Source organism: Anguilla anguilla, chromosome 8 (assembly GCF_013347855.1).
Source record: "Anguilla anguilla isolate fAngAng1 chromosome 8, fAngAng1.pri, whole genome shotgun sequence".
NCBI lineage: Eukaryota > Metazoa > Chordata > Actinopteri > Anguilliformes > Anguillidae > Anguilla > Anguilla anguilla.
This window is the reverse complement of record NC_049208.1, coordinates 43,301,730-43,329,453: the sequence shown is the minus strand read 5'-3', so window position 1 is coordinate 43,329,453 and position 27,724 is coordinate 43,301,730. Positions and strand designations below refer to the sequence as shown.

At 39.9% G+C, this 27,724-nt stretch overlaps 1 protein-coding gene across 8 annotated transcripts in view; it reads right to left on the bottom strand.

The window, feature by feature from the left end:
* Positions 1-27,724, bottom strand: part of trps1 (trichorhinophalangeal syndrome I) — a 140,667-nt gene that overhangs the window by 63,087 nt on the left and 49,856 nt on the right. For all 8 annotated transcript variants that reach the window (XM_035429725.1, XM_035429728.1, XM_035429731.1 and 5 more), the window contains one exon: positions 21,706-22,348. In XM_035429725.1, the coding sequence (XP_035285616.1) occupies positions 21,706-22,348 (643 nt within the window). The remainder of the gene's footprint in view (positions 1-21,705; positions 22,349-27,724) is intronic.

Here is a 27,724-nt window from a genome sequence, read left to right as displayed (position 1 = left end):
AACAGAGACAACAAAAACAGTGGGTTCGTTAAAATCATCTGTTTGATGCCTTGTTAAGAAGCAAGAACGCCACTGGTGAGCTCCTGCAAAAAAAACCTGGTAGACCACGGAAGACCACTGCAGTGGATGACAGAAGAATACTATCAACTGCAACGAAAAAACCCCTTTTCAACCCTCAAACAGATCAAGAACACTACCCAGGATGTAGGCATAGATGAGTCAAAGACAGCCATAAAGAGAAGACTACACCAGCTAACTGTAGAGTTCTGGAACAAGGACTTATACATGAGTAATAACGTGTAAAAACCTTTACGAAAGTCTTGGAGAGAGGAAGGTGTGGAGAAAGAAAGGAAATGCACATGATCCAAAGCACCCCCCCACCCCATGGTGGAGGTAGTGTTATGGCTTGGGCCTGTGTAGCTGCTACTGGAACTGGATTACTCTTTACAAACCTTCTCACAAAAGGAGTAAAGATACCTAAAATGTAATGCATCATAAACCAGGAGCAGGTATTTTCCAAAGAAATCATCACCTCACTCAAAAAAGCATTGGTTCAATCACTCTACAGGCCTCGTATACAATGTGTAAATCCAATGTGAAAGCTCCGTCTGTCGCGTGACATCAGAGTAAGCCCCCATCGGCCTTCTTAATGAAAACTTTTCCAGCGAACCATGGCTCTAGTACATAGAGACCAGGCACATGGGGGGGGGGGGCGGTGCTGGAGCAAAGACCTGTGTTGTGGGAGGCACGACTGTTCACCCTTGACAGGACATAAGGTGGGTTAAGAAAGTGCCACGGGTCACTGCCCCTCTTCTGACAGGAAGTGGCGACATTTTAACAGTGGACCATTTCTGGACACGATAGGTTTCTGCCCACGGAGCTGCAACTGATTGCACTTCACATGCAATAAAAATAAGCTAGCAGACATAGCAACCTCCCACTAATGCAGCATTAAATACAGTGTCAGTTTTAAGCAATAAATGAATGATTTTGTTCTTTTTGTTTCCTAAATGACATACTGCATGTGGTGCTGGTTTAAATAAAATATACTCCCTTCTTCTCCCTGAAGAAAATCTGTCCAGAAGACATAGGCAAATGATCATGCCAAATGCTCAACACAAACTAAATAAAAACATTTCTGTAAATGCTATGGATTTTGTTTTTACTTTGGTGTGAATTTTATTGTTTTATGAAGGTGAACAGCAAACAAGCTGCTCTCCATTCACAATTAGGAAGATAAACAATGCAGCACAGTGACATGTAGAATACAAACATAAAAAAACAGACTCTGAATGGGAGGAATACTACCAACTGGAATCAAGTAAGTTGAGTCGGCAGTGGAACTTCTTTGCGGTAGTTCTGACCTTCGAGCCAAGCTTTGCTAATAATGGGAAAGAGCAACATCTGTTGCGATTAATAACCTGTTTGTAAAAACATACATGTCCCTAATGAGGCTTTAATAAAATGAAAATTAACACCATGTTTACAGCCTTTACACTGTCCAAGTCAGCGTGATGGCATGAAAGAATGCAGAGAAATATGTGCACAGTTGTTTAAGAATGGCTTTTACAAGTTTCCCAGAACTTCTGCGGAGGCCTACGCAGTGCCTGCACCCTCTGTCACACACTGACCTTGTGAGCACACAATATGTGCTGAGAGTGAACAATGGAGCTCCACATATTATCACGTGTGCTTTTGATAAACCCAAGGAGGGCTTAGGAGGTGGGTGGAGGGGGTGGGGGGGGTGTCAACCACAGTCAATACCTAGCAGTGATTTAAACTTTTTTAGTTTCTTTGTTTTTCGTTTCAAGTGAATGGAGCGCAAGCGTTAATAAAATAATGGTGCTGCAGAGGCATTTTCCCTATGGATTAAGAGGACAATTCCAACAGGTTAAAAGTAAGTCGCTATATTTCACTCAGATATGATCAGACAATCTGTTTCACGTACACGCATTAATGAAATAAGCCTTTATAGTTCAACCGTATCCTCAGTTGAGATTTGGTCGATATGATTCAGGCATCACCTGTTGATAAATTCAGAAACAACAAAACACATTTTCCAATTTATCTGCAGAACAGCATTATAGATGACACACACACTGGTGCATGAGGTCTCTGCACTGAAACAAAAAGTTTCCCTTCTTGTTGGCAAAGTCCTTGCCTTTTTAGAAGTAGGTTGAAATAAAATGAACAAGGAGAATATTCTGCATACTGCTTGAACACAGTACAGAAAACAACTGGAAAAATCTAATAAAAAGTGTCAAACTGAATTCATAATCTGAAAGATTCCCATGGGGAGAAGCTGTCGCTTTTGAGCAAGCCCAAGCTAAAAAGGAGAATCCTGTGTGACAAACAATTAGATATCTCTATTAAACCCCAAGCTGGTGAATGGTCTGTGAGTGGGATTTCATTAAATGTATTTGAGCAAACTCCTCCACCAGTCCCTACACAGCATAACAGACAATTTAAGGCACCCACTGAATTCAGTATATACCTATTTTCGGTTTTTCTGCCTTTTCGTTTTTATTTGAAGTGCAGCAAATGACAAACATATGGCATGTGCATGGACTATTTCTGACCTCCTCATCACTGGTGATCTCTTTAAAAAACCCAGCATGGGTGTTGATGCCTTTGTGTCTCTTAAGGCTCAAGAAGCCCTGTGGGTAACAAAACACTGGGCTCTTATGTCATGGCGCAATGGGACTTACTTGCACGCCTGACAATGCCATGAAGGGCCTGTGTTTCTATGGCAGCAGCAGTGCTTTCTCCCAGCCCTCACTCCCATGGAGTTATAAAACAAAATACCACGCTGAGGCCAGCCTCTAGCCACCAACTTAAGCCGCTAATAGGAAATAATCTACAGCTAACAAACACATTCCTGCAGAAAAGCATATTTTACATCTTTTAATAATAAAACCATCTGCAGAACCCAACTCCCCATTTTTGATACTATGGCCTCTCTCCAAACAGTGTAGAGAGAGAAGAGAAGGAAAGTTTACAGGGAGAGGATGCGCGATAAGATACTTCACACAGACACCAGATATGAGCACAGTTCCTGCTTAAAAAAACCAAGCAATACAGCATGCTTGTACCTGCAGAATAATGAAGTGAAGGGTATGGGAGGGTCATGTAAACCGCAGCATACAGAGTTTAAATCATAAACAAAGCAGGGAAAAAGATGATGCCAGTGAGGCAATGAGAGTGTTGCACTGGGAAGCCCAGCCAGTCAGGGCAGACTGCAGAGTCAATAAATGGAAGAGTCCTTTTTGTCAGCTTGTTTGTTTAAAGTAATAATCTCAAAGATTTTCATTAAAACAAATGTCTGTGAAGTCACTATCTATCGCCGAATTAGGTAACACAATGGTGACTGAGCCTATCATTATATTATATTATATTTTTATTATTATTATAATTTATGATTAAAGAACTGGGTGTCTGTGGTGACATTCCCGGGAAAAAATCACAAGCGGCGCATAGTTAGTGACGCGTTTTCCATCACCCATCAGTGGTTGGTCCGCCTGAGAGGGTAGGCGGAACTAATGCAACAGGCTCGCTCTTCAACTCACTTGTGTGTGAGCGGCGTACTGTTTTTTTCCGGTGTCTGCATGCGTTACAATAACAGAGAAAGGGGAGGTGGGGGGAGTTATGGAACCCTAAAAAGTTTTTGTGTAACATGAGAGATCATATTATTTGTTGATGTTGATTTCGTATTACATTTAATGGCAATGTAACTTTACTAAATTACATAGCTATTTACACAGCTAACGCTAGCTACCGGACCAGGTTAAGAAAGACAACATTAGTTTAGACAACGTTGCGCACAGTATCCATCTCTCGTATCAGGTAACGTTGCGTTAGCTAGCTAGCTAATGTAATTAACACAATCTAATGTCAGCTAACAATTAGAAAAAATGCTAGCTAACACTACTGACCGGTACCAACCTCGCAAACCGTCTCTCGAATGCAATGCTACCTTGTTGCAACGTTGCAGTGTAGCTAACTAAAGGCCAGTTCAGATCAATGATTCGCAACGAGACTGGATGCAACTTGCAAAATTCCAAGACGTCTGATTGTAAACGTTCTAAAACTGCACTTGGCGATTTGACATGGTCGGTCTTTTAAAACCTCAGGGCAGGCAACGGCTCTGCTACTAGCCAGTTCACACCGCTGCAATTTTCTCTGCAACATTCTAAAACCGTTGTGAATCATTGATCTGAACTGGCCTTAACATTACCATTATTTAAATGGTAAATGGTAAGTAAACGGTCTGCATTTGTTTTATTCTTCTTGTTCTGATTGCTAATTTAACACCCAGCTCAGCTTTATTCTCGAACAGTTTAGCTAGCAAAACCAGAAACAAGGCAGTTGTTTAAAAAATACCACACAACAATCATTCACGAAAAAGACTGCTTATTGTACACGAGATACATAATTGCACGAGCCACAGCGAATCCTTCTCTGCAGTGTAAAGATGTTCATACCGGGCAAAAGGTGGATAAAGAACATTTGCAGAAATTGATCATCACTAATTCTACCCCAGGTTTGCTACGGCATTTTAACCCGGCTCGTCAGTGTAAAGACATCTTAAGTTAGCCTAATGTTAGACAACGAATGAGTATGTACATAACGTTACTTTTATAACAACCGTTTTTTATTCAGTAAATAGTAAGTGTTATAGTTGGCGTGCCAACTGACTGACGTCACACAGGCGACACTGGTTGGATCCAGTTGGATCTATGGGAAGTGAGGTCCAAAAACACACCTGCAATTACCGCTTCTCGCCATTGTTACCGCCAAAGAGAATGAAACTGAAATCTTCGAGATTGTAACTTTAACATCCTGAATCTATTCTTTGGCCAAAGTCACAATGCAGCTTGTACAGTAATCCTGCCACTCTCAACCGCATTTTCAGCAAGTGGCGGAACTGAAAGTCATAAATAAACCAAGCAACTTTGCAACAACTTGCGATGCATTTCTCAATATATGATCAACTGCTGTTCTGCAACAAAAGGGAAAAGATTTAGTTAGATTGCATGGCAAAAGGCCTCCTTTTCACTAACGACTGGCATAGGTTTGTTACCAAGGTAAAAACACATTTTCCCCCTCAAGAAGCATGGCTGCAGAATAGGTGCATTTTCTTATGAAGCCAGTACCCTTGACAAATACAGTTTCTTTGCTAAAGCCAATATCACCCAGAGCAATGATAACTGTTGAAGGAGCCGGTGGCAATTTTGTGTCAACATCAGTGAAATAAAAACATGAGCGGGCAATTATTCCCTCCATCTCCTTTCGATTTATACATCGGAAAAAAGATTGAGCAACGTAAACACGTTGAAAAATGTATGCTTCTAAGAGAAGCCATAACACAGGAACCGTGTCTGGGGGGGGGGGGGGGGGGGGGGGGGTGCTAGGGGTATATGTAATTTCTTTTATTTTTTATATCAGCTCTGTAAGGACTTCATCTAGGCATCTAAGAGTGTCTTTATGCAGTATGTTTCAGGCTCATGTTCAGCTCAACAATGCAAGATACATGGATGGTACACTAATGTTTAAAAAATAAACAAAATAATTGTGTGTATATACACAGTGGCCAGTGAAAACACCAGTGAAAACAGCCATTAAATGCAAGTTTTATTTTCAGAAAACAATGCAACTTAAAAGTAAAATTAATTACGCAGAATATTACACATTTTGCTGGAAAAAAGGAAACTGGAATCGTCGGCTTTGTCGATCCTGAAAACATATTTAATCAGCATTCTGAAACCACAGTACACTGTTCTTTTTTTCCTTCCCCTGCAAGTGGAAGGGGAACCTTGCAAACTGAGTCCATTTTCAGCCAGGAACAGTTGTTCCACTGTCTGTCTGCAAATAAATCTCCTTGGTAAATAGCTCCAAGGCTCTGCTAAGGAATATTGTATGGATCAAAGAATTCATGTCTTCCTGTATAAAACGACTAGGCCACAAGCTTGCTTGTTTGTCTAAAACAATTAAGCCTGGTATGAAGGGGGGGTCTTGACAAATAGCTTGCAGCTGATAGTGCTTTACCAAATATGTGAGGGGGAGGGGAAAGAGTAGGGAATAAAGAAGGGGGTCCAAATTAATGATTGGTCAGGGTCCAAAGCTCGTCCAATCTCGGCCAATTGCTCCCTAATTATGTAAGGTGCTGCCAATTTCAGCCGTCTAACAAATCAAGACCAGTGTGCATTACTCTTATTTTAAGGTCTGATTGAATCTGGTCATTATTTGGGCTGATCTCATTTTCACACATGGAACCGATATGCCGTCCAGATGTTCATTTGCAATTGGGCAGTGAATACAACTACTCATCTACACGCAAGGCTTTTTCTGCACTGCGGCACAGCAGGCTGACACTCCACCCGTTTGACAGTGCTAAGCTAAATTCAATATCAGTCCAATAGAAACAGGGGGGAAACTATGGACTGGTTAGACTGCTGTCAGGTCAATCAGTTATACATTGTGTAGTAAACAGAGCGGACTTCTGTTTCCAACCCGATTGTGGCTATACCTCAGCATTCAAACATGTAACGCACCATGCTCTTTGTTCACCAAATCAAAACTACAATTTAAATAAATGCTGAAATTACACTGCGAGGTGGAAATATATACATTTTTTCCCTCTAAAATTTCCAACTCATAAATAACTTGGTTTGGAGTCCAATTTCATTCTCCCATTATTGGGTCCACCTGTCCATTTCTGGCAGGGGCTGAGAGGGAGCCGTTCTCATCTGAGCGAGCGCTGTTTAACGCAGAGATGCGATTTAAAGTGACACTCGTCACAGTCCAGCATGAGCCCTCTCATTTGATTCATTTCATGAATACTCATGTTTGGTTGCATATAAAAGCGAGTATTCAACTGCAAAAAAATATTTTACCATCGTGTCATATGTACCAAAAAGTTCCGTGGAAAAAAAGGCGGCGGGGGGGGGGGGATGGCAAGGGTATATGTTTTTTTTATTTTTATTTTTTTTAATATCAGCTCGGTAAGGACTTCATCTAGGCATCTAAGAGTGTCTTTATGCAGTAGGTCTCAGGCTCACATTCTGCTCAGCAATGCAAGATACATGGATAGTACACTAATGTTTAAAAAATAAACAAAAATAATTGTGTGTATATACACAGTGGCCACATATTTAGGTACACCTATCTACAGTATTGTGCAAAAACCGCCCTTCATTTACTCCCCAGTGAAAACAGCCATTAAATGCAAGTTTTATTTTCAGAAAATAATGCAGCAAAGATAACTTAAAAGTAAAATTAATTACACAGAATATTACACATTTTGACAAAGTGCACAATATCAAATCTTTCAGTATTTAGTGAGTCCACCCTTTGCCTTTATTACAGCTTCAATTTGTTTACGGAGACTTGCTTGAAGTTTTTTGGAGATCTGCAAGGGTCCACCTCCAGGTCAGTCTTAGAAGTTGCATTTTCTGCTTCTCTCGATCCAAGTAATCCCAAACACATTCAGTGATGTTGAGGACTGGACTCAAGTTGAGTGGGCTTGGGGTCATTATCTTGCTGTAGAATGATTTTGACATCTGGACTATAAAACGCTGTCCAGACGGCATTGCATGATATGTTAAGATTTGTTGTATTTATTAGCATTCATGAATAAAGCTGGATGTTTGTCATGGCTTCCGTGATTTTTACCATTTGAGGAATTTCTACGATTTCTGTGATTTTTTCAGCAGTATTGGGTGGTAACTGTCAACATTAATGTAGCCTACAGTGCTATTTGTATAGGCCTGCGAATTTTAACAATATCGCCAAATACTGGGAAAACAAAGTGTTCTATACAGATTTGTGCTGGGATCAAGATTCCCATCCTTGTTAGTAGTTGGAATCAGATGTTTTATGGCCCCTGTCAACAATGTCGATGCTCAGCACTCCTTCCCCCATTACGGTAACATTCAGTGATAAGATGCACTCCATCAAAGACCAAACCTAGCGGTTTGCACAACATGGTGTATCAAAAAAAACTGTAAAAAGATAAAAGCAGACCTGTACCCGTGTTTTATTTCAGTAATGGAATTTGAGCATGCTCTATTACGTTATATTAAACTACAGCCAGCATGCTCTTTCTTTCCGTGATGGACCACATTAAGCAATTAAATGCACCAGCGTAGGCTATTTGTTCCCTGGAGTCGGTTACTGCCCGTTGATTTTTCTTTTTAAAACTTCAAGCACTTGTTAATATTTTTATTTTTTATTTTAAACTCAACTTTTGCTTTTTTCCAGTTTTCTGTGATTTTCAACAACTTTGGCATAACTGAGTCAGGACTTCAGCCAACATTTTCTGTGACAAACACCTAGTCCTAGTATTCATGATGCCTTCAATCAAAACCAAATCACCAACTTCAGATTTTGTTATACAACCCCAAACTTGCACTGATCCTGCACCATGCTTAACTGATGGCTGTAGACATGTTTCTTTCAGTGCTCTGGCAGTGTACATACTGCTTTCTCTTACTTTCAAAAATCTCAAATTTAGACTCATCGGCCCATAAACTCCACCACCCAGGTGTCCAGTTTTGGAGTATGAATGCAAATTTTCATTTCTTTTGTTTATTTCCTTTTCTCATTAGTGGCTTTTTGAAAGCTACACAGACATTCAGGCACATAGCATTGAGTTTACAGTGGAAGGACTAAGAGAAACACCAGTGGACTTCAGTTCGGAAGCAAAAGTGGAGCTTGATTATTGACCTATCGCAAAAATCTTCAAGTACTGTCTTTGTGATGGTGATATTTTGGTGGACTACCAGTTGCAGGGCTGTTGGGAGTCCAACTTCCAGTTTTGGAAACACTTGTTATTTCAGTTATTTTACTTTGACTTTCACCTTCTTCATGCAGTTGAATTATATCTAATCTCATCATAAATATCTCCTTCACCAATTTTATATGCATATGACAAAGAAATCTGCAAGGCAACTGTGTTCTAACATAACATCATTGACACTTTCGGTAACTTTTGTTGGGAGGACACAGCTGTAACTCGTTTGTTGATCGGAAGGATGGAAGACTTAAAGTGGTAGTGGGGTGCACAAAAGAATGAGAGGACAAATACTGATAGATTTGATACTATATGTACTGGGGGAGGATTTTCTGTAATCCTCTGTTAAATATATATGTTTCCTGCATAATTGTCTGACACTGAAAAAAAATATTTCAGTGAATGGCTGATTTGACTGGAAATTGAATAAATGAAAGGGGAGTCTTTGACTTTTGCACAGAATTGTAATTCCAGGAAAGACCGCCTTTTGTCTCCAGGTCAGCCTGAATATTGCATGGCTTGTGCAGGGCATTGCAGTAAACTGAAATCACTATCATGTTCATGAAACCAGCTTGAGATTATGCATGCTTTGTGACATGACACATTATCCTGCTGGAAGTATCAACTTAAAAAAGGGTAGACTGGGGTCATAAAAGGATGAAAATGTTCAGCAAAAATGCTTAGCTATGCTGTGTCATTCAAATGATGATCAGTTGTCAATAAGGGGCTTAATGCATGCCAAGAAAACATTCCCCACACCATTACGCAACCACCCTCAGTCTGTACCACTACTAACAGTCAAGTCAGGACGGCTCAATGGATTCATGCTCTTTTCGCCAAACATGACAGTGACTTCAGTTTACTCCAATGGCCTGCACAGTCCCCATATCCAATAGAGCACTGTTGGGATGAGGTGGAACAGGAGGTTGAAAGCTTGAATGCATGGCCGTATGGCATGGACCAAAGTCACTAAAGAATGCTTCCAGCACCTTGTTGAATCTATGCTGCAAATCCATGCATGCATTTCGTTGTTCTGGAGGCAAAAGGGGGTCCTACCCAGAGCTGGTGTATTTAATAAAGTGGACACTGAGTGTGTGTGTGTGTGTGTGTGTGTATTTATATATATATATATATATATATATATATGGTGTAAATATAAATGAGGCTAGAAAAGGTTCTGTGATTCAAAGCAAGTAGCAATCAATCATCCACAGAAGGGCACGTAAGACCAGACAGACAGGAGGCAGGACATAGACACGGCATACAGCATGCATAATAATGTCCAAAGATCAACCAATATTTACATTTCCCCAATGCTGACACATCAACATTCAATGTAATTAGAGCCCTCCCCCCACCACCATTACAAAAGGGAGATAAAAAACTTCTAGAGGATTTGTTTACCCGTGATATTTGTATAGGTGCCAATTTTATTTTATGAATCATGCAGTTTTCTTCAATATAGAACTAAAGCATAAAAACAGCTATGCTAAAAAGGACTAATTATGGTCCATATGGAAACAATTCATCCTTCCTTCTGGAAGTGCCTTCAATGAAACAAATTTTTCCTCTAAACAAAAACTACTGAGAAACACATAAGCATCTCTTAATAATTGAGCTTCATGAAGATTTGCATGAGCAAAACTGGGAGAAAGAGGCGTGGATTTGCACAGACCACAGCACCTGATACTGATCTATCTTCCATGCATGTTAATTAATATTTCTGCTGTATTCATTCAATTCAGCAGAAAACTTCTAATAAAAAGTTAATTCAAATAAAAAGCTTGATGCCCAACTACTACAACAACTACTACATCTACTACTAATAATACATTTACCTACAAGCAGCAATTAAGGGGGCCAATTACTCAGTCACAAATATATTTGCATATGCAAAGGTAATACATATGAATATTCCTAATGAGGTGCTTAGTCAGCCTAGCAAGTATCAAGTACATATGAAAAACTGTAATTTTTAGTGAATTTCCCCATTTTGAAAATCTGCTGAGCCTTTGGTGCTTGTCCCCTAATAATGATGATGATGGCCAAAAAGGTTCAGAGAAGACATAAAGTATGTGTACTATATAAAAAGAGCATACAGAACACTATGTGGCTCATAAAAAATAAATTAAAAAAACAGCATTGCTCAAAGGAAGTATGCCTGTGCTCAGTACGATGATGTCAGAACTTCACAAAATGTACATTGTGAGGGATCTTTTCCATCCTGCCACCCATGCAAAGCCACAAATGTTTCTCATCCTGGCAGAGCATCACCTCCCCCTCTCTTTTGCCTGCCTGGCAGGGGTGTTGGTTTGTTTCTGCTGCAGTCAATTTTCCCATCACTTCACAGGCAAAAAAAATAAATATGCCCTGGAAATTTTCTGAAATGGCCCACTGTATTCCTCCTCTGGTGAAGTCATCATCATCTCCAGGCTCAGCCACGACCAACAGGGGTAACTACTAAAGTTTTTTTCTTTGGTGCCCATAATATGTGGCACTCTGCTATGAAATTCAGCTGCAGGTTGTGGAGGAAAGTTTGCCATTTCCTGTCTCTGCTGTTTCAACAGATGACTGTTAGCCATAAATCATTCTCTCTCTCTCTCGCTCTCTCTCGCTCTCTCTCACACACACACACACACACACACACACACACACGTCACAAAAGCATAATAGGAATAAACTGAGAAGAGATGGGTATACAATCTGAGCACACGTGTCAGGGCTGGATGATGTCAGATGGACTGGGGCACATGTTGGGGGAGGGGGTGCTACTGTGATGCTATTGTGACAAGAGCGATGCTCTGGATAATGCCATCTTACAATGTGTGGCACTTGAGAAAATTTATTGCTGCATACTGAAGCTTTGTTGACAGACTGGAGTGTTCTGGAGGACTGCATTAACAGGAGCGCGATCGCACAACACTGCACTCAAGTCACAATCTAATCAGCGCACTGCAAAGCCACTTGGCACCCATCACTTTTTCATCACAGCTTGCCAGGTCCCACGAGGGAAGGATCGGGGGCCAGCAGCAACATGCCCATACAATCAATACCAGCATTATTAATGACTGCTTTTGATTTAACATTCTGGCGTCTCAGATGAGACTATCCTTTCTTTTACTGGGTGTAATCACAAGATGAAAGCACAGGAGAACTGTTGAGAATCTTATGTATGCAGGCATGATGCAAAACAGGATGTTCTGATTTCACATGGCTCCAGGAGATGCAGATGATATTTCACTCCTGGTGATGACTCTAGCTATATCAATTCTGGATGAAATCACTAGTGCATAAAAACTCATGGAGAGGTAGAAGCATCTTCTCTGCCCGAACACATATATTATGCAGATGGACACATACAAAGGCAACCAAAAGCCACCACAATTAATAAAATTAAATAAATAAAAAAACACACACACACAAATACCCTTAATCAGCAGCAAAGACTTGAGTGAAAGAGGGATAATAGTGTTTGATTGAAGAGGCCCACAGGAGTACTGCATTATAGCAGAGCTGTCACTGTATTTCCATTGCTATTGTCAAAGAGAGAGAGAGAGAGAGAGAGAGAGAGAGAGAGAGAGACCACTTCAGAGCCCCTTGCAAACCATTCCCCGCCCCTCCACAATTGTTTCAATTGATGTTCAGTGGCCATTTAAACAGACTGAGCCAGTGAACATATGAACATATGTGTCCTCTCAGACACAGGGGCGGGAATGGGGGTAGGGCATGGTCGGTAGCCATTCGCGCCCTGCATGACCCTAAATCCAACACAAAGGAAGGCCCACAACAGCATTGCAAGAGGCAACGGGTCAAAAGGGTTAAATGGTACGCCCAGCCCGCTATTTTGCGGATCTTATTAAACTTGACATTCTTCCTGACGGGAGGAAGAAAACCCATTGGTTTCTGCAGGACAAGGCAACAGTCTTCAGGGACTGGCTCAGCCAGGCTCCCTGAAAAACAGCTCATGCCAGACACTTCTGTTTGGGCTTGTCCATGGCTAAAATTCAACATCTTCCTCATCCTCTACACTTTGTGGTGCATTATCCAAATGGACAAAACGGACCTCTTCCACAGGCATTACATTGACATTTGAACAACAGAAATATTCTGGTTTTACTCTCCTAGTGTGATTTTTCCCTTTCTGCTTTTTGTCATTCAATGGAAAACCGCCATTCATTGAAGAAATGACAGGCATTGACATAAATCAATGGGAATGAGTCAGCTGGAAAAGGCTCAAGAGAAACAACCAAGCCAGAGTAGTATATGACTGATAATGCAGTTGGACGACATCACAGAAGTGACGGTAAAATAAGGAAAGGGAAATGGCTCTGACAATAACACCATCCAACCTCCACCCAACACTCTAACATGCCAGATTCATATAAATATAGACCCATGACCAGAGGGGTGAGCTGTCTGAGCTGGTCTGTTTCTGCTTTCTGGAGAACCTCACCTGCAGTAGCCACATGTATGCCAAGAGGCCTCATCCCTGCAGAAAAGGCTGCTGGGAGAGGGCCATGAAGGAAATCAATCCCTGCTGGACAAAGGCTGGGTACAAGATAAATCCGCTTCCAATTTATGAAACTACAGAAGCTGCTGGGTATATCCATGGTGTATTTTTACTGTCCTATGGTCAGTGGCGAGTTCTTTTCCTTTAATTATCGCTGGGACAGAGTCGGGCCCTGGCAATCAGCCCACTTTCTCAACAGATCACCAGGATCAGTCTGACCCAGTGACTATCTAGGACAAAGTCACAGAGAGGAATTGCACTTTGATCAGATTTTTGGGACCAGATTTCTCTCTCTCTTTTTAAAAAATTGTATTCATAGATATATGATAATATAAAGTATATGTTAATAACAAACTAACTGTATATTGATGTTTATGAAAATGAAGAAAGGAGAAAGTCAATAAATGAAGGGAACCGGACTCTTTAACGTCATTTAAAACTAAAGAGAGCAGACTGGGAAAATATGGGTATGTCGTTGTCTGATTCTAAGTGGACACATTTACTTTAAAATAGTCTTAAAAAAACATTTTAAAGAAAAATCTTAATGGCTAAGGTGCAAGCACGTAATTGAAAACATGCAAAATGATATGAATGAACTTAAGCATAGATATAACCATTGTATCTGTATCATGCTGGGAGGCCTATTTTAACTATGCATATGACTTCACTTAGAGAAAGCCAAGTATACTTATGACACTTTCCGTCAGTTCTAATAAGGGCACCAAGATCAAAAGATGTAAATGAACCCCAAAGAAAAAAAAGTTCTCCAGTCTTCTCAGCCTGAATCACCTTTTTAGCACCAGACTCACTATGAGGACTGTTCCAGTTAAGTTTTTTTCTCTTACATGTCTACAGATAATGTGCCACTGTGGTTGTATGACAAATTCCCACTGCTTCTTTTTGTGTTTTGGCTTCATAAAATGTTTCTTCCTAGCAGCTCTGTCAACATTACATTTAATTGCTGTGATTGAGATTTTTAACATGCTGCATCCCAACGGCACCAGCCTTTCTTGAAGAAACAAAGTCATTTTAATCACTTCCTTTCTCCAGAGATACTATCATCACACCACATAAGTTTAATGCAGGAAAGGTAATGATATATCTGACCCTGGAAATCCTTTATGATGGATACAGTGGAATTCAGCAGGTTAAACTCACATAAAATATGAAAATGTAAACTATGGCAAGTTTAATTTCATTTCATATCTGCCTCCTTGTGTACCAATAACTAAATCAGGAGGCCAGCCCTGTAGTACTGGCTCAATCAAACCATATGGTGGTGCTACAGAGAAATTCCCATAAAATTATTTCCAGAGATTTGAAACCTCTTCATCTAGAATACTACAGGCTCACTGCATAATCACCGCTTGCAGCTATATTTAGTCTAATCATAATAATAATAATAATAATAATGTTTTACTAAATATTTAATTTTTAAAAAATCTATAAAATGTAATAAAATCGTAATTTTAAAAAATGGAATTAAGAGACATTGATCAGAAAACAGTGGAAACCGTGATTCTGTGGAGGCAGCAACACCAGTGTTGCAAGGCCAGTGGCCCAAGCATGCAGAAACAGCTGAGCTGCCGTGCAGCTTCCCAACACTTGTTCACTTGTGCTGGATTGTGCCCGCCGCCCCCGGCAGAGTGCCATCTGTTTACCCACGACTGCACACCACGCTGGAACCTGCGACACTGCTCTCCCGCAACTCCCCCAGTCTCAGTCCCTGATATGTGCCACAGTGACAACCCTCATTTCCGTTACAGAGTCTGCGCATACATTTTGCCAGCTCAAGGTCCCCATGCACCATGCAGGTTTGCAGCATCTTCCTTTCTGTAAACAGAGCATTAGACCAGTCCCTCAAAATTGTGTGACAGAACCGGTCTCAGTCAATGTTAGCTTCTTTAATGCATTTTAAAAGAAAGATGTTTTGCCACAAACTTCTGCAGGGACAGAAAACTCTCAACAGAAGAGGTATATGGCTCTGTCACTGTGCAGGCACTTTTACATTATTGATGTTCTCGGTCTGTGCCTTCTTCTAACTACATAAATGTGTTCGACTAGAACATGATGTTATAGCAGAAGGCTATATATTTAGCTACTGTGGTACATGGCTGGGTCTTGTTTGTTTTCGTTTTCCATCTTTCTTAATACTGGAGAATAAGGCCTCTCTTCTACAGTTCACCTACAGGCCCTGAGTAAACACAGACACCTGTTCTCATTACAGCCTTTTTGCAAGCTGGTTAAATCATATTTCAACATTTTGCTCCAGTTGCTGGTGTCCAAAACAAGGTGTCACAGTATCTTCTGAGCATGACTTGTCACATCAGGCCTATCTAATGAGAAAGAGGCACCTTAATTAGCCCCTGTACACAATCTGTATCAGCGTGCTCTACATTGCACACAGACTGCACACATTTTAACGAATCAGGACTTTTGGTGGGGGGTTGGCATAGTATTGAAACACATTACCATAATCTTAACACCATGATTCCATTAAAATTTAACATTAACATATAGAAGTATAGACATTAACCAAGAGGGTGTTACAGATTTGTGGCAGTTGAGGTAAGCCAGCTTTCAGTGTGAAGTGAGCTTTAAATTGCCTTAATTAATTAAATAATTAAAATAAAGGCACAACATATTCAAATATTTCAAATTCAGTCTTGTTACTTCTGCAGAAAAGAAATTGATCTAGCCAGATTATTTTAGCCATGGCTTTCATCCCTTAATTCTTTGCTCAATACAAGTTCAACAATAGATTCAAATAATTAAGAGATGTAGCCTATATTATCTGCTCTGGTATCACAGCTCACATCAAAGGGACTGTTTTATTTAGCTCTGAAGCTGCCAGGCATTGACACAGATGAGAGAAGATGATTAAGATCAATAGATGTAAAATGCAGACCTTAAACCAACATTTTTCTTCTTCTGAAAATAATTTACATTCTAAAACAAAACGCACAATGGCTTTAGGATGAAGAAAATGCAGTATGCAGAATATATATGGAAATGACAGCACAATAATTCTGTGGCAAAATATGCTGGAGACAGGGACAAGAGATTATATACAACATTCTCCACCAGAGCTTGGAGAATTATTTCAGCTGCCTATAAAACTAAGAGATGAATACATGTTACCCTGGCAAGAACATTGCTACCACAGAATTGGTAATCAGAATTTCTTTACAACCACTCATAAAATAACCGTGTGTCCAAATTATATATGATTCCCACAAAAAACTATTCATGCAAGTTGTATGCCCAGTACCTTCCCGGGAAGTACAATGCATGCAGAGTCCTGCTAAAACGCAAACTGACCAAAATAAAGAATAAACATATTAGTATGAAAATGAGAAATACAATGTAAACTGATGAGAAATTTTTTAAGAGCAGAGATGGGGAAAATAGGTAAAATGGTTCAAAGTAGCTCTGGCTGCTGCTGTCAGTTTTCAGAGCAAAGCTGTGCTTACTCCAGAGGCTCACAATGACTTTAGCCGACTGGGGTGCTAACATTGTGGTTGATGGGTTTTAATGCAGCAGTTTATTGCTGGTAGACAAAGACATTTATTTGGGCATACATAAATGAGCTGGAGCTATGGAAAGATATTTGTGAGTAAGTGTGTGCACGTGTGTGTGTTTGTGTGTATGTGTGTGAGACAGAAAAAGGCAAACAGTGTGTCATGGCAATCAACACACTGGAAACTTTACGGAAAAATCCCTGGGCAAACCTAGGACTAGTAAGCTTGGGCACAGCTTTGCAGCAAATTAAATCAATTCCAATTCATTTTGACCCAGGTCTAATACGTTCAGAAGCGTTTTGCTTTTTTTTTTTTTTTTCAATCTCTGTTGGGGGACTCTACCACCAGCATTCTGAGTGGGCTACCCAGAACGACAGAAAGTCATGGAGGCCCCCTCCCAGAGGACCCTGTGAAGTGGGAGTGCTGAAAGAGCAGCTCTTTCAGTGATTCCCTTTTCCCTGACTATTTCCATCTTACAAAAGAATTATTGATTACAAGAAAGCAAAAAATGTTCTACATGCAAGCAGAACAATTTCAAGAGAATTTATTTATTTATTTTATGTCTTGAGAATCCAACAAAAACTGTGCAGAGAAAAGCTCAATGCAGGATTGTGCAAGTGCATGAAACCAGAAATTAGCACTCTGAATATTTATTGAAAGAGTGGTTGTGTACTGTTGTCCCAAATCGCAGTATTCAGGTACAGGCAGACTGCAGTGTTGTAAAATGGCTCTCAGTGGAATTGGACAGTCATACTACCAATTTTTAATTTTTTACATACTACCACTTTATATTAGTATTCGTTAAATTGTTTTCTTTTACTTTAAAAACACCAATGAACATTTTATTGTTTAAAACATTAAACATATCAGAAATGTCCCTGGTTCCATAATGCATCTTTTTTTTTTTTCCCAATGTGAGCATATTTTATTTTTGTATTAGTTGTGGCACTTTATAAAAGTATGTTTATATAACTCTCAGAGAAGGTACCAGGTTAAATACAAGGTAATACAGGATGATGCCCTCAATTCTTTCTGCTACAGTTTGTTGCTTGAACATTCATGTGTCATGTGTCCAGTGCCAAGGCTGTAATACAAGCAAGTTACTGCAGAGTTACTCATTCTATTTTAACAACAACTATTAGCATAAATTGTTTAATTTGGAGGAATAACAGGAATACATTTTGTGCACAGGGCCTAGTAAGTGAATGCCAGGCAGAGAATAAAATCTCCAGAGGCAGGGAAAAGACTGATGAGCAGTATCCTGGTTGCTGGTACCAGTTGAATCTAATAACAATCTGTATCCATTCTCCATATTATATTGGGACTTCTCACGGCTACAGTGCAGATCTTCGTTCACGCAGGGCTGGCCTCAGCTGCACACATGCTGCACACAGGCGATTATGCCTGCGCTAATGAGGAGGTCACACATCTGAAGAAAGACAACAGGCTCCTGGGGCAGCGAGGATGTCACAGCCCATTATCGCCATGACAGGCCACGCCATGTGCTTCTGGGAAAAATCTGAGTGCCGTCACGACAATCCAGGACCCCACCAATGTCTGCTATATCAACATCATAGTATGATATCAGTATTATATCAGGGAAGGGAAAATCACAGTGAACACTTCTTAGCTAAATTTAGGGGAAGGGAGTTTTTTGTGGTGGGGAGACATTTTGTTTTTCCCAGAATAGCATCTTCTCCTTTAAACTGATTCAGAAGAATCAAAATGCTGCACCTGACAGCAGAAAGCCTCCTGGGATACCACTGATCCAAGCATTAATGAAATGTATTTATTTATTGATTGGTTTTTAACCTGAACCTGCATCTTCACAAAAATGTATAGCACAGACTGCGTTTGTTTCAAAACACTGTGTTTCGCAACACTTTGTGTGCAATATGCCTCCAGATCATCTGAACGCAAATCTGGCTTTCAGGTTCTTTCACTTTTACACCCCTCCCGGCTCTGCATGCTTTTATTTTTTCTAGCCATGAATCATTGCCACGATCCTGGTAACTTTAAAAATATTGTGACGGAGGACATAGAAACCTCAACCTTTCTGCGCTGCCCAAAATCTGATTCAACATTTCCTGAAAGTCATAATATAATCTCCACCTCCGCCCTGAATCTCACATTCTCGGCACGCCTTGACTAATGACTAAACCACGATCTCCACTGCACCTGCCTCCAACGCCCATCAGTATCTCCCAGAATTTAAGATGGACAAATGGGACCAATGCCAAAGCTGGCTTGAACTCTTGACTGGCTTGAATTGTTCAACTGATAAAGACACATCTACACAATATACCTCTCAATGTCAGTTCTCTACTGTGGACCAGAGCCAACAGCCCAAGCACTTGTTTTGATTGTTTTCAGTTGAATTAATTTTGTTATGCAGCTGAGACAGGGGAACACAACTCAATCTTTAAGAACTAAACACATGTAATGAACTCTGATTCAGTCCAAATGAGAAACTTGCCCAGTGTATCAAACTGAAGACTGCAGTCTTTTTTAATCCAACAACATATATAAAACACCAACCGTGATCTTGACTTAACTGAGGCCAATTCTATTTTCAAAGCAACTTTGAGTATACCTGATTTACTAAAGGTTGCAAAAAAGTTCAAGTAGCTATAAGCCTAAGTATACTTTCCTGAAATGTATAATTGTTCAAAGGTAAATAAAGTACACTTCTTTTTTTCAGAAAGTATGCCATATTAGTGTGCTTATAAAACTTTGTAGGGTAAACCATGTCAAAATTTCCTTCAGCCTAAAACTGGTTTTGCAAGTAGTTACCGTATCACATGATATCATAAAATGAATTAGTGAGACTGATGGCACAGGCAAAGACATTATTGAGTAATCATTTAAAATGCATAATAGGACAGCACCTTATTCATGAATTTGTCTACTCGGTCAGTGAGAATTTGTTTAGAAGCCCCGAACCCATAACATTCCACAATGCAAGATGCTCATGAAGCATATGTACAGCACATATTGCCTCATGGAGTTGCTGTCAATTTCCCTGCAATGTTAATCCCGACCAGAACAAATAGTTCAGACACTTGAGCAGGTCCAAAAGATTTAGGAGTGGACAATGAAATGTGGTATCTTTATATACAAAGAGGCATGAATACTGTAAATGAAGTTTACTTGAACTAGGATGAATTCTTTGTGTTTGGGGTACTTCTGGCACTGAGTGGAGTTCACGAATAATGTGCTATGTCCATGCATTTGCAATGATCTATCAATAGTAACATCTTTGTCTGTGCAGTCAGTTTCATTAAGCGAAAAACATGGCTGAGACTCACTTTGTTTATGATGGCATTATAAACATACAGAGCGAGTGATTGACAATTCTTTTTTTGATTCATGTTAGGTTTGATCTAAATGGAGTGACAGCATATAGCCAAAATTGTCCTAGTGGGCCAATGTAAAATGGGCTAAAGTCTAGCTATTTGTTTTGTTCTTTCAGATTGGAAATATGTGTATACAGTATGTTGGTATTTATAAGACAACACAAATGTAGCTTATGATAGCAATGATTATTAGTGTAGATTTTGTTTCATTTTATCGTGGTTTTGGGGCAGAATTTTTTAAATCTCGCCTAGGGCTGCAAAATGATCATATCCAAGCCTGCCTGCTATAGATCCAGTCGGCAAGAGAGGTCATACCCACAAAAATGTCTGACACTCTCTTGGTCCAACCCCCATGGGGAAAATATTTAGGGGAATTCAATGAGGTGGTCAATTATAGGTCTTAAAATGAAGACAAAATCAAGCAATATATTAAAAACACTTATAGCCTATTCAAAATGCCAAAAAGGAGCTTACCCAAGGCATATTGAAAAACCCAGACACACACTTGCATTTATTACTAAGAAACCTGTGGCTAGCAAGAGTATAATGGCACAGGCCCGCAAAATTACATTGTTTGCATTGCAACTGCAATTGTGGCTGCTTTTTAGGGAAGGTAGGTATTAGGTAACACTAATACCAGTTTGGACTAGCAAGTTCACTTTAAATGATGAATTCTTCTTGTTTAGTCTTCTTCTGTTGCTCACTGCATGAAAAATGATGGTTCCTAGGTTCATTAAATCACTAATCTGTCCTTTCTTCATCATATTGTTTATTTATTAACTAGCATCTCATATGCGGAGGCTTAGAGAGACAGGCTTTTGAAGCCCTTCTAGAAAATGGCAGTGCATGTAAGCTGGTTATGTCCAGAGCCCAAGGAACCAGGACGAGCATGATTCAGACACACTGAGGATCACTATCTCTATGGCCAAAGTAACTTAAGTGGTTCAGTGCCCAGCACTCAAAGCCTACTGAGACATCACAATCTTGAAATAAAAGTACAAGCTTTCAAAAAAAAAAAAAAAAAAGGTTATTACCACAAAGCTGGGATTCATTTTCTTAGAGCAGACTTTTATTATTTCTTTTTACATTTTCTATTTGGTATGGTTCCTTTGCTGCCCAGGTTGTGGTGCATTTCAATATTAGTTCTTACAATGTTTTTGGAGCTCATTAAAACAATGCAAGAGAACCACCTGAAAACTTTTTTCTTTTACGTTTTATGGAATGTGTGCAAATAAAGTCTGAAATACCTTGATGGGATGAAAAATAGACTCTTCTGTGGCAGCCTCAAAGCTACACTTTGAGAAACACAACTGAATTGTTTTTATCATGGACAGACACTTCTGGTTTCGTACACTCCATAATCAAAACTACTCCAGCAGATTCTTGAATGGCGTTAAACATCACCGTGCAGTATGTTGAAAGCAGTACAAAACCAAAGTTCTGCTCATCAATGCTACTGAGAACACTAACAACAGGCCTAAAAATAAAAGGGAAATACCTTTGCAAAAATTGGGGAAAATTTCTTACCCGTAAAAGTGACTGCGACTCCTCCTTGTTGGACTTGCTGTCTGTTGTGGTGCTGTATTGCTGCGTCATTTGACTGGCCTTCTCCGTTCCACTTGGAGGCGCCCCCTGCATGAAGCCCTTGCTGTCTGTGCCAAGGCCAAACACCAGACCAGGGGAGTCCCTGAGCATAGGGGTCTTCTGCTGGTGAGGCTCCTGAGAGACGGCGACCGCGTTGAGAAGGCCTAAGGTGCCTTGGCTGTATGGCAGAGGACTTCCCCTCAAGATATCCACTGCCCTTTCCTTGGGCACCCACAGCAGACCACGCGCCTGCTCCACTCCCCCACCTCCTCCAACACCAGCAGCCTCCCCCCAGACCTTCTCCCTGAGCGGCTCCTTCTCATCAAGGGCCTCCCTCTTCATCCCCTCCACACCGACCCCCACCTCCGCAGGCCGGGCCTCTGGTGGCACCAGGCTGTATAGCTTCAGGTCGCCTTTAGTCTCTTCCTTGATGCTTATGTTGGAGGGAACAGAGCAGCCATTTGTGGGGGAAGAGCAGGAGTCCAAAGGGTCCTGGCAGTGTGCAGAGTTGAAGTGCTCCAGTAGGGCGGCAGTGTCAGCTGCTGTGAAGCTGCAGTGGCGGCAACGACAACAGCCATGTACTCTCCTGCAGAATCACAGTGGGGAAAGGAGTCAGTGAACACACATACACACACACACACACACACACACACAAACAACAGAAACAGACATGGAATTCATAATAGAAACAATTTTTTAAAAATGTGTTCATAAATGTAAATACAAACCAAGTAAATGAGACAAATATGTATGCGCATATGCTTTATTGAGTTACATAGCTTAAGCTAAATTCCCTTTGGTGTGGACAGGACGCCCTCCTTTCTCATTTTCATTCATTCAGACAGGGAGAAAGCATTGAGGCTTACAGAGAAATGCTGAAAGTGTCATGGCAGAGGACTGAAACCTCAGCATCACAGGGGATTCACGATATACACTCACCGGTCACTTTATTAGGTACACCTGTTCAACTGCTCGTTAACGCAAATATCTAATCAGCCAATCACGTGGCAGCAACTCAATGCATTTAGGCATGTAGACATGGTCAAGACGATCTGCTGAAGTTCAAACCAAGCATCAGAATGGGGAAGAAAGGTGATTTAAGTGACTTTGAACGTGGCATGGTTGTTGGCTCCAGACGGGCTGGTTTGACTATTTCAGAAACTGCTGGGATTTTCACGCACAACCATCTCTAGGGTTTACAGAGAATGGTCCAAAAAAGAGAAAATATCCAGTGAGCGGCAGTTCTCTGGGTGAAAATGCCTTGTTGATGGCAGAGGTCAGAGGAGAATTGCCAGACTGGTTTGAGCTGATAGAAAGGCAACAGTAACTCAAATAACCACTCGTTACAACCGAGGTATGCAGAAGAGCATCTCTGAATGCACAACACATCGAACCTTGAAGCAGACGGGCTACAGCAGCAGAAGACCACACTTGGTACTAGCAAGTACCTAATAAAGTGGCAGATGAGTGTATATCACTCACGAGACCTCCAATCTATGGATTGCACTACATGTCTTGCCTCCATCTGAACTGCTTTTAAATTGTAGGCTGCAATGAGCAGGTAACAGGCTAAATACCCAGGTGAAATGTGCATTTTTGCCGAACAAACCTCACTCAACTAATATGCCCCCAATATAGCCTTAAAAAAGTGGGCTCTCATTTTATATCATCATTGTGTTGGGGTTGCAAAGAAATTAGTTAAGAAAGGCTGTAAACCCCTGTGGTGCACTGTTCCTGTGTCTTTGAACTAGGAACTGTACAGAACTGTGAAATCTGCAAAATATACCGTAGACTACAGAAATACAGTATGTTATTTATATGTTAATATATAATTAATAATTTCCTTGATAAAACTGTGAAATAAATTGGTTTCGTGGCAAAAGAATGATTCACCTTTCAAAGGACCTTTGAGAAACATAAGACCCGCCAAACATAAGACCATCTTTTCAAATACTTTGGCCCTGAACTTGGGCTACCAAAGATTCCATTCTTATGCCTGTCTCTGTAGCTGCTGTGAGCAAAAAGGGTTTTTTCTGAAGCATGAAAAAAGACTTGAATATTAATGAATTTGTACTACTCTCAATCCCTATAATGAGAATGTGTCATTTCCTCTTCTTCCAGTTGTTTTATATCATATGCTATTGCCATCTTATTATCACAGTCAAATCCTTATGTACTGTGAATCACAATGGAAAATGATACGTGTGAGCCGTTCAGAATATTATAAAATAAGAGAAATTGCAATTTCTTCATCCTGACTAAATCTGCACGGATATTACAAGGATATTAGCAATAATTTCCACAACATGTGAAGTAAAAACAGAGAAGCATTGTTCATGGAGTGTCAAAATCTGATTTATGATTTATGATTTCCAATGACAATTAAAGGGACAATTCACTTACTAGAGTTTTTTATTTCAGTTTTAGTGTTCATTCTCGATTGCATCAGACAGTTTTTGTGTGCAATTAATATATTTATATACTTACAGAAGTTTATGATGACCTGCTGCCTTTACAATGATGGATATCAGGGCATTCAGAGGTTCATTGTCTAAAGCAAGAAAATACACTTCAAATAAAAGCAGCTTGTAAAGCAATACTTTGTTCCAGGGGCTTTACATATAATAAGATGAATTTTATAAAAATTTCCAGATTTTATAGTGTGTAGATACTTCTTTCCTTTACAGTTATGGGGCGACATAGCTCAGGAGGTAAGAGCGGTTGTTTGGCTGTCGGAGGGTTGCCAGTTCGATCCCCTGCCCTGGGCGTGTAGAACTGCCCCTGAGCAAGACACCTAACCCCTAATTGCTCCCAACGAGCTGATTGGTACCTTGCATGACAGCCTTTCACTGTTGGTGTGTGAGCATGTGTGTGAATGGATGAATGAGAGGCATCAATTGTAAAGCGCTTTGGATAAAAGCGCTACATAAATGCAGTCCATTTACCATTTACAGTTCTCAAGGAGTGCATGCTCTTCACTCCCATGAAGTAGAGTGTAGTAATGCTGATCTAAGAAACTGCCTCAATTTCCTTGAGTGCAGGTTACATGGCCACAAGAAATATTTTTTGTTCTTTCTTTCTTTAAAAGAATAATCACGGAAAACAATACATGTACAACCTCTGGAGACGTAACATGCTGCCTGGGAATTAGGCGTACTGGAATAGTATTTTCTTGCTTTAGACAATGAATCCCTGAAGACCCAGAAAGAAACTTTTAAAAACTTTTATCCTTTAGTGTACATAAAAACTGGCCAGGCCAATCAAAAACATACACTAAAGCTCAAAGTTAAGTATCCCTTTAAGATGTGTCCCTGCTTACCTTCTGGACAGGAGTAGAATTCCCTTATAAAAACAAATAAACATATAAAACTGAATTTCCAAACAAATGCAAACACTACAAAACAAATCATTCAAACAGAATCCACGCCCACTTTTGCGGTGTTTATTTTACTGGAATCCAAAAGAAGATTAGAGCTTTGACTTTGATCCGCATCCAAGCACAGTAACATTTCTTATGTTAGAGCTTAGTACTGTAGGGACAAAGACCTGAATACAATTACAATAAATATCATTACAACGGGTTATTTGAACAGAATGTACGTTCTGGTTCATAACAAAAATCTGGTTTGTGGACAGCTACTCTGAACAAAAGATGCAGTTCTCAGATTCAATTCAGAAATACATAAATGTTTAATTTTCAAAAGCGAAAAAATATAAGTTAAGTGAATAAGCCCTTTGTTTGCAAAGATGATCATAAGTTCATCTTTCTTTCATTCCATTTGAGGCTGGTTGGTACAAAGAAAAATGGGAATTTCCCATTTGGAAGCAAATCTGCTTCTTTTTCAGAACTTCATATTGTTTTTTATAAAGAATTTTGCAAGCGTATATACATGTGCGGCTCAACTAAGATGTAGTTTTATTTTATGATGGTCTGCCAGTGTATGTTTTTAAAGCATTAAATGGATTCTGTTCTTGTGTTATTTTTAACATTTGTTTACAATGTTTGCTTTTTTCATGTTAGTTAAGAACAAAAGGTTATGCCAAATAAACAGCAAAAAAAAAAAAAAAACCCAAGTTATTTGGACATCTGATAACCACTAAAAAATTTTTTTCAAAGGTTTGCACAGAGGATTCAGGCACAGACAGTTGTTCTGCTCTCTAAACTAAATCTAGTTTTTGAGGAAAGGAAGTGAACAGGATTGATAAACTGGGTAGTACATGCAAACAAGACATCTAATAATTAGCTTGTCACTGTGCTGCAGCCTCTCAAGGTAGACAGATAAGAGCACATTTCCAATGGGCCGTAGCTATTTTTCTGTTTCAACGGAATGAGGCATTCTGGTTTTTTCCAATTAGAAAACCCAGAAAAAAAGATATGACCGAGATGCAGTATCTGAGCTACAAAGCCTATTAACCTGTAAAGCTAGGTGTGCAGCAGGAGCGGTCGCATTTCACTCCCACACTTGGGTTCCTGCTCAATATCTACAACCTGCCAGAACAAATTCAAGTGGCGAAGCTTCTGGTTGTGTGTCCCTGTCTGTGGTTTTTGATAAGCCGCCAGCAAAGACCACTTTGTCTCCCCACACATGCAAATACTCTCACTGTCAATATCCTGGTCATCAACATTAGTTTCAGCACTCTCTATACACAAAGCAATTCAACTTTTCTGTTGCATGGTGTGACAAGCAGCCTAATACATAAACAACAGTGCTTTATCCCTGAAAACAAACATAATTACATGCAAATTAAATTAAGGCTATAAGGGACTGAATGAAAATTTAAGTCAGATCATTTAGTGCTTCGCTAAATGAGTAGTAGGAGCAACAAGGACACAACTTTCTGGAATAGTGAGTCCTTCATCGGCAGATACTTATCATTATATCCAAGTTTCATCATCAGCAGATAAAGAGACCGCTGCAAGCATAAAGGGCAGGTGATATCCTCCATTGACCTCACTGAGTGCAAATGTAAAAGATAAAGGAAGCACCCATTCTTACACTAATTTAGCAGACACAATTGTTCTACAAGTAGTCTATAGATGTGTGATTGTTAGACTTTGAGAACAGCAAAACCGTTATTCATTCACAATTAAAAATCTGGAAATGTTTATCATGTATATGCCAACTACATTTAATTTATAGGCTACTTGCCAGCAGGCACTCACCTAAACAAGCTGAAAAGACATCCAACAAATTAATAATCAATTAATGTTAAATCCTTAGAGATGGACATTTTGAGAATACCTGGCTAGGTCCAAATTACATGAAAGAAACATGCGTAACACTGTGGAAGAAACAGCAGGTAAAGAAGAAACAAAGTAATCCAAGTACAGGGCCTTTGTTGTGTGTATATCAGGGTTTGGGTATATTCAGAATTTGGGAATTGATTTCAGGTAAATTCATAAATTGGGGATATTTAATATTTAGAATTGAATTAACTTTAACAAACTTCAACTGAAATCCTGGTGGCTGTGTGTATCTGTTAACCTATCGACAGAGTTAATGACTGCAGGTCTGTGGGAAGCTGTCAGAGTTGTATAGACATGGGGTATGCCTTGTCATTTACTGTATGTATAGACATGTGGTATGCCTTGCTGTTAGGTATAGACATGGGGTATGCCTTAAAAACCCATAATTTGTTGGATTGTGCATCACTGCAGTCATGGCATTTGAAATTGGCCCATGTGAGGCATTTCCCTGGCACAAATGAACTTTCTCAAGAACGATTACTGAATGAGGGTTACCTTGCTTAACATTATAAGGAAGGCCAGACTAAATCTCATTAGCAATAATGAAATGTGGATATGACCATTTTCTCATGTATTACTCATGCTTTAACCAAAGAAAAGAAGTGGGAAATGAAAATATTGATGGTAGAAATGGCAATTCATATCTGATTAAATTCAAACATCGTTCATTTCAGTTACAGACTGTCATCCAATTTCTTTTTTCCCCACCCCATA